This window comes from Ambystoma mexicanum, chromosome 8 (assembly GCF_040938575.1).
Source record: "Ambystoma mexicanum isolate Mex_15411 chromosome 8, UKY_AmexF1_1, whole genome shotgun sequence".
Lineage (NCBI taxonomy): Eukaryota > Metazoa > Chordata > Amphibia > Caudata > Ambystomatidae > Ambystoma > Ambystoma mexicanum.
This window is the reverse complement of record NC_090929.1, coordinates 1,428,741,395-1,428,750,098: the sequence shown is the minus strand read 5'-3', so window position 1 is coordinate 1,428,750,098 and position 8,704 is coordinate 1,428,741,395. Positions and strand designations below refer to the sequence as shown.

General features: G+C 46.0%; 1 protein-coding gene across 1 annotated transcript in view; it reads right to left on the bottom strand.

Annotated features, from left to right (window-relative positions):
• Positions 1–2,284: 2,284 nt before the first annotated feature.
• The window catches only part of MMS19 (MMS19 homolog, cytosolic iron-sulfur assembly component), a 1,998,114-nt gene continuing 1,991,694 nt past the window's right edge, over positions 2,285–8,704 (bottom strand). Inside the window, exon 31 of the mRNA XM_069611573.1 lies at positions 2,285–2,874. Within this exon, the coding sequence (XP_069467674.1) occupies positions 2,847–2,874 (28 nt within the window). The 3' untranslated portion in view covers positions 2,285–2,846. The remainder of the gene's footprint in view (positions 2,875–8,704) is intronic.

Sequence of the window (8,704 nt, the reverse complement as noted above, 5' to 3'; positions counted from 1 at the left end):
CACGCTGTGCTCGACAGTGCGCGAAAGGTACTGTATCTAAACTATACAAGCTCCTGCAGGTAGATATGTGGGTGCTCCAGCCCAACAATATAACACAGTGTGAGGCAGACCTGGGCTGACCCATAGAAAATCAGACATGGGTGGACATATGGTCACAAAATAATTCCTCCTTGAAATAAGGAATGCGCCTTTGAACTAAAGTACCGCTGGTATTATCCCACGACCAGGCTGCATAAGATAGGGAGCTCGCTGGACCCAGCCTGTTGGAGGAAGTACAGGGCATGGGGTATATACTTCCATATGTGGTGGGAATGTCCACTGGTACAGACATTTTGGGGGAAGGTTGGGTCCACAATAGAGACCATCATACAAATTCAACTACCATTGGAACCTGCAGTAATGCTGCAGTGTGGCCCCTTCCTGGAGGCGTATCCCAAATCAAGGGTGACGGCTAAACTGATTGCTCACCTCTTGTTGGCTGCAATAATTACATGCACATGCCTGGAAGGGCCCTGAGGCACTCTCATTCCCTGATGGTGGAACAAAATCTGGGACATCTTAGTAACGGACAAATTCACAGTGGCAAAGAACGGGTGTTGCATCGCTTCACTGAAATTTGGACTCCCATTCTGGAATATGGCCTGGACTTTCCTGCACAGGCATACAAGCTGTGGCAAGTGGCAAAGTTTTGCCAGGCCATCAATAACTGTGGGGCTGGTCCATGCTGCGGAGTAGATAAAGTTGGTAAATAAAATCATGAATCTATGAAAAGTGTCTAATAGTTGAACAACTGGATTCTGCGGTAATGCACTAAAATAATGTCGACCTCAAAATCAATAATGATTCTGACGACTTGCAGTATTTAAACCCATAGTCCTTTGTCTTGAATATGCTGTTGTAATTCCAACATCGACAGCCATTCTCTGTTCGGATTTAATAATCCAGAGTATAAAGAAGATCTCTCAGAGTGGAAACATCAGGTACAGTTATAGATGGTTCAGGCAAAGTATCCTTGTTTGACTTAGATAAATGGAGTACATATTCAATATGGAAAATGCAGATTTGTCCCCAACATAGATCTTTCAGGAAAGCGTCCATCAGCTCTTTTGCAATTTGAATAAAAAGACTTGGCCCTGGATATGTAGGCAGTTTTAAATATGTTTATTTAGCATGTTTTGTCATGCTAGTTATCATGACAATTTTCATCAGATTTAAGTGAGAATCCCACATTGCACTTATTTGTTTTTTCATGGACCACGGAATTAACAAGTACTGGCTGCACTTAATCCTTCTCTTATTTGCTTCCCCTCTTAGTGTTGTGATGTTCCTATAACTTTCGAGCAGTGACCCTTCATACACTTATCGTAAGTTGTTCTGATCCAGTAACAAAATATCTTTCACTAATGGATGCTTCTTGTTGGTCTCAGCTATTATGCTCCATCACCTTGTGTTTAAACCAGGAGTACCTGCACAAACCATGATTGCTTGACTCAAAATATCATCATGACTTATGCAAGATAGAAATGTATTTGTGTGGAACAGACTATCTTATCTTTAGACTTAACATCATCTTTTATGGTTTGGAGTTAAAGTGTTCTAGTGGTTTCTTGCCGAATTAATCCTAGAATGTAGTCAGTGTTACTTCAATAGGCCTATTTGAAAGGCTGTCATCCAATGCAAAATCATGCCATATATTTCAGTGCCTCAGGATGGAGCACTTACAGACCATAAGTGCTCTGAACTCTGGCATTGAAAGCACAAGTTGTGGAGGCCAGCCTTTGGAAAACGGGTGGAGCCATTTCAAGAAGCCTTGAATCCTGTAATATTAATAGAGAGCAAAGGAATGTTTTAAAAAAATGCTCAATAAAAATGCATTTGCTTGAAAATGTTGATGCATATCATAAAAGGGCAGCTAACCTAAGGGACGTTCAGTCTGATTGAGTGGAGAAAGACTGATGAAGGGTAGCCAACAGAAAGTGAGAATATCCAAGCTTAAGACATTTTGCACAAATAGGCTGATTACCCTGTCCTATTGCATAACACACAACTAAGGGGATTCTCCTCTTTGAGCACTGAGGATGCTGATATCGCAAGCATTATGAGGAACGCATGTCATCATCATGGGAGGAAGAAGTGTGGAACTTCTATCATACCCGCATGACACACACAATACGACTACTTGTATGTAATTAAGGAAGGTTGATGAACTCCTATAAAATACAGTTAATGAAAGATGCCAGTGTAGAATTCCTCAAGCAAAGAACACTTCAAGTCATCAAAAATGTATATTTTTTAAAATTGATTTATTATGAGTGGTTTGTCTTCAATATTCACAAAAAATAAAAGCGACAATGTACAACATATGCATTTCCCCCATTATGTGAGAGTAAAGGAATACAAAGTGCACAGCCTTGTGAATAACATGTTTTCCTTTACACACATAGGTTAGAGTGCGTTACATCCCTCCTCAAAACCTTCCAAAACAAATTAGAAACGTTCTTCAGTCTTTGTAGATGTGGTTTTCATCTGAAGCCATGCAAAACAGTTTCACATAGAAAATGCAGTTGTGCTCAAGAAGCTGTGGTACAACCAAAATACCTTCCTTTCTGTTCTCATAAATAAGATATGCAACAATAATTCCAATAGCGTGGGAGCATTCAGGCCTCTTTTTCCTTGCTGTTCCGCAGGCCCACTTATGTAATCTCTTTACAAACACAAATAGCTGACTGGTTCTTGGGCACAGTTGGTGATCTTGGTCCGTTGCATTTCTAATGGCTTAGCATATTATTGGCTTCCTGGTTAGATTGTCTCAGTAAGTGCAGTTAGATTTAGTTTTCAAAAGCAAATCAGCTACCTGGGCTTCCCAAGAGAAACCTGGAAGAAAGAAGGCACATTCTTAGTCTTTCTCTTGCCATGAAACTTAACACACAGTGGTCACTTCTGAAGCTTTCAAAGGTATTCATCATCCAACCTAGACTGTGAACTTTGTCTTCAGTACCATTATTCTTATATCCCCCAGCATGCCTTTTCTGCGGCTAAGGTTTCCTCGTGCACCTTGAGGCTCCACCAAGGGACTATAAAAATGTCCAACAAATATCACAAAATATTCACCATCAGCTGTGCTATCTTTGAATGGAAAAACTCTTAAGGCTGCAAAAAGGTGCTCTCTACTCACCACAGAAGATTGAGAAGTTCAGCCATGCAAAAAGTTAATTATGTTATTGTAAAAAGGTTTCCGAGGCTACCCCACTCATCAGCAGATTAATATGATAAAAATATTCCCACAAAGCAGACAAGGATGCAGACACCTAAGTAGCAACTCCATTATTGAATGTAACACCCACTTACTAACATATGTTGCCACAGGCCCCTGAGATCAAGTCTTACATTTTACTTATTGGAACAGACCGAGGCACTGAAAGAAAATAACAAATTACTAACATCTTGGCAATAATCTTTCTGATGCATGTTCCACCCACTGATTCCTCATGTATGATAAATATCTCCCATCACAGCTGCTTTTCAGAAAATAGGCCATGCCAGACATGGCCTATAGGCCAGTATTTTGAGGCGTGCACCAAGTCCCCTTAATTCCACCCTTTTTCCCCTAGCAGTTTGAAGATGAGGGACCACAGAACCAATGTATACTAGCTATCCAACATGGTGACAATGTATCCATGGGAGGAATATCCACCAGAAAGAACATTACAGAGAGGTAAGTAATTTGTTCTAACAGATTCCTTCCTCCCGCAGAATATTCATCTAGGATAGATTCCTATAGTAGTAAGCGGATCTGGAGGAGGGAGGAAAGCAAGGACACCACAAACTAGAAAACTCTGAAGAACCACTCTACCAAAATGAGTATCATGTCCTTACATAATCCTAGCAGTAATGTTTAATACATCTGTGCAGAGAAGCCCATGTAGCTGCTTGGCACATGTCCAGAACAGGGACTTCACATTGCAGAGCCGAGGTGGCAGCTGGCACTCTGGTGGAAAGAACCCCAAGACCCCCTGCACATCCAACCAGCCAGACCATAGCATTCGGAGAGGCAGAGGATGATCATCTTGACAGGGTCTGTTAGACAGCCCTGCCAGCATGTGCACCAAGTCCAGCCGAGGGAATAGTTCCTCTGCCTTGGAAGGGTAAGGCGGGGGAAGAAAAGACAGGAAAATTGATCTTTTGAAAGAGAAGGAAATCGGAGACCACTTTCGGGAAGGGAGGATTGTCTCACTCTCCACATCGCCTACTCTGTGGAGAGAACCAAATAGGGATAGGGAGGGTAGAGAATGTGATGCTGCGACCTCATGACCATGTGTTATGGAGGTAATGGGGACCAAGAAAATCAACTTGTGTAACGCTCACCTGATTCCCGTAGAGGCGCCGGTCTTGACTGGGCGTATACCGTATCTTCAAAGGTGATGTGTAACACACGGCTGGCTCTTTGGGCTGGACCTCTGTGCACTGTATGTCTGACTCAAAGGGTAAGATGTCTGCAGATAGAAAATATGGGATTAAGGAACTGGGTTATTGAATGTCTCTCTCTTCTTCCCTTTCTCTTCTCCTGTAGAACCCCAAAGGTTAACGCTCTCACCTTAGGTAAGTGAACGCCGTGCTCTCCATCTGCCTCGGGGCAGGGTGCTGTAACCAGTTTCTTCACTGGATAAGGGGAGCAGGCCTCTTGACTTCAGAGGACTGCTGTCCTTCGTTTACTGCACGAACGGTAAGTTTTGAGTAATCCTAATGTCTTTAAAGTCTTTAGTAATGATGTTTCTTGTTTTGCAGGGTTCCGGCGATGGCGGATGACGGGCTGAAGTGAGTTGAAGATGGAGCCCGTGTGATGAATAGAAGCGCCTGGAAGCACTTAAGTAAGCGCTTGTTGCCTGCTTCACGATGCGCTCTAACTGTCTTTTTATTTTGCAGGTACAAGTTCGGAGCGGCTGCAGGGTGCCGGAATACCCACTGGGTTAGATGTGGAAAGGAGTAATGGCACGTTAGTATTAAAGTTCCCCAATGTCTTTAAACGCACCTTGTTTTGTCTTTCAGATGCGGGATGCAGCGCCGAAGGCCTCCGGAGCGTGCAAAGAGTTGGTAAGCTTTTGTCTTTCAGATGCCGGAATGCAGTGTGAAGACCTCCGGAGCGCACGAAGAGTAGGTAAGCCTTTGTCTTTCAGATGCCGGAATGCAGCGCGAGGCGTTGGTGACAGCCGATGGACCAGGTAAGTGAAGAGCTGTCACTGAAGACCGTAATGCTAACCTGTTCTTTCTTGTCTTTATAGGTGTTGCTGAAGACTGGATTCAGGATGGTAAGCCTTTTTCCTTAGGCCCAGGATCAGATGCAGAAGACACGATGAGCGTTCTGCTGCAGAGGATGCAGAATAACGCAAAGCAAGATTCATCCATCGGGTGTGGTTTAAATAGCCTCCTGTAGTGCTTAGGTGTCTCCTTCCACAGCCACGCCTAGGTAAGAAAAGAGTTCCTGCTTTCCAGAAGAGTTCCAGTGTTCTGAATCTAGGGAGTGGCTCCTGCCCCACCCAACAGGAAAAGTAGTTCCAAACAGAAGAGGATCAGAGGCTCAACTGGCAGGCAAGTAAGCAGCATGGTCTGCTGCAGGTAAGTCCACCCAAGCATTATGAGCCCAGCGCTTCCAGCGCTGGGACTGGGCATATTTATGAGCCTGGTGCCACTGGCGCCAGGACTGGGTCCAAAAGGTCCCAATTGGGACAGGTTGGCACTCGGAACCTGGGTTATGGATCTGCTTCCAAGGGAGTTGGGAAAACCCTGACCTTTTGGAAGCAGAGATCATGACACTTGAGGGTGACGAATCTTAATGAATAAGAATGGAGGGGCTCAAACTGAGCATCCATAAGAAACGTGAACACCAAATTCAAATCCCAAGCCGGAACAACAGAATGATGAGGGGAAAACCGATAACACAACTGCAATTGCATGACACTGAGGATTGTGAGAAAAAAAAGCTTTGCTCCATGGTTCTCTTTAATACCAAAATAGCAGTGAGATACCCCTTCATGGTGCCAATCTGTAAATACTTCTGGGGCAAACAAAACAAGAAAATCCCAAACTGAGGATTTGAGCAAGTAAAAAGATCCAGATCCCTCTCCCAGCACTGCCTGCAGGTATAAATGGAGTTGGTGGCCGGCCTTTGGGCATATAGAAACACATCCAAGAAGTCTACTGACAAATCCCACTCTTTATACCTCAATCTTTCAGCAGCTTGGCATGAAAGGGAGAAATGTCTTACCGTAATGGTCTTTCTATCGATTCTTCTCCTGCAGATTCCTCATCCGATAGATATTCCCTCCAGCTTTGCTGCTTCTGCAAATTTTCGACAGGGGGCGTAGTGGATCTCAACCTGGCCATCTACCTTCAATCAGTCTTGCTCGGCCTCTGTCGTCGGCTCCAAACGCAACGGCAGGCGTCGTATAAATACCATGTCACTACACCCCAACCTCAGTTCTCCCCCCGTGCACCCCACACTGCATAAAACAGAGAGAACAAACGGGCTAATGATCCCTTAAAAAAAAAAAAGTAACTATAGACTCCAAAGGAGGAACAAACACTTTTTTCAATCTGTGCCAGGTAGACCGAAAACAGACACAGAGGACTATCACCAAGTCAACGTGAAAGAGATGATGCTGGGAATTCTCTCGTGCAAAAGTGTTTGTATTTCCTGTTGGACATCCGTTGCAAACAGATCCACTGCTGGGGTACCCCAGAGAGCGACTTCCCACTCGTGCAAGACCGTGCTCTGCCTATTCAGAGCATCCGCCAAGTTGTTCGCTGTGGCCGCTAGATGAACTGCCTGGCCAGAGATCCTGTTCGCCAGCAACCAGAACCAAAGCATCATCGGCTCTGTGCAGATGGGGCAGGAGTGCACACCATCTTGCTTGTTGAGATAGTGCATTGCCACTGTATTGTCCCGTCAGAACGAGGACATGTTTCCCCTGTAGAGACGGGCCAGAAGGGTTCCCCTGCTAAGAGACTGTTGCCGTCCGCCCACCACGACAGGTCATTGACCACTGATGCAGACACCCTGAGGAGATTCAATTGAGGTAATGAGACCACTGATCCCTCACGAGCCATTGTATGGATCTCGTGTGCAACCTGGCCTCTGGCACTAGAAAAATGCAGGAGGCCATGAGGCCTAGGAGGAGGAGGAGGGAGGAAGCCGCTGGGAGAGTGGCATGGTTCTGGAACAAGTCGACCATTTGTGTCAAGCGGGCTACTCTCCTCAGGAGGGAAGAACTTCCCCACCCAGGTATCTACGACTGCTCTGATGAACTGGAGCCCCTGGACTGTTGTCATGTGGGACTTCTTTGAATTTAGGGAGAATCCCAGCTTGTGCAGCAGCAAGCAGGTGTCCTCTAGATGGGACAGAACCTGCATTGCAGACTTCCCTCGGATCAGCCAGTCCAGATATGGAAATATGTGGACCCTGGATCTCCTGAGGTGAGCCGCAACTACCGCCATAAGCATGATGAAGACCCTTGGGGCGGAGGTTAGAGCAAAGGAAGCACCTTCAACTGATAGTGCATATCTCCTATGGTGAACCTTAGGAACTTCCTGTGCTTTCGGTGGATCGGCACATGGAAATAAGCATCCTGTAAGTCTATCGACACCAGCCAGACCTGTAGTTCGAGAGCGTGGAGAATCTCTCTCGTCATCACCATCATGAATTTGTCTTTCCTCAAGAACTTGTTCAAGGCCCCCCAAGTCCAGAATGGGACAGAGACCTCCTCCATTCTTGGGTACCAGGAAATACTGGGAATACCAGCCCCGATCATCTCTGCTCGGGAGGTACCTCTTCCAAGACACCCTTCAACAACAGGGCTCTCAGTTCTTCCTGGAGCTCCTGTCCCGGTTGGATTGGGGGTGTGGGCGTTCCGTCCAGTGGTTTTCTTACAAATGGCAGACGATAACCCCACTGAATGAGCTGAAGAGTCCAGGCATTGGAGGCAATTCTCTGCGACTCGGGCAAATGCTCTGTCAAACGTCTTCCAAAAGGTCTGATGTGAGAGGGGAAAATCAAAGCGGCTTCGGAGGCTGGGTCGCCCCCTTCGGGAGCACAAGAAACGCTTCTGCCCTTGCCTGGACGGTGGAAGCTGCGCTCTCCTGCCTTTTGGAGCATATCTCCTGTAGCCACGTGCCCTAGAGGCGAAGCTAACTGCAGGTTTGGCACGCCACGCAGCTAGGCCTGAGGACTCCAAAATCGCTGCTAAGGATTCGTTGGCTTTCTGGCCGAATAGAAGATTGCCCTCGAAGGGCATGTCCAGAAGTTTGACATGGACATTAGGTGAAAAACCAGAAGTTTTTAAATAGGCCTGTTTTCTTAGTGTTAAGGCTGACGCCATAGATCGGCCCACACAGCCGGCGATGTCCCGGCCCGTTTGCAGCGACTGTCTGATCACCTCTTTCCCATCCTCCACTATCTGTAGGAATCCCTCGTGCATTTCTCCTTCTGGGCCATACTGAGCAGCATTTTCTTCAACTGCTGTCCATAGACCGAAGGAGTACTTAGCAAAACTGCTTGCCACATGTATAGCTTTTAGGGCCATGCTACCTGAAGTGAATGCTTTCATTGCTAAGGCATCTTTTTTTTGCTTCCCTGTTGGGAGGCAGAGTGGACGTAGAAGATGCAGGTCTAGAAGAAACAGTAGCAGCCTACATAACGAGCCCCTCCAGG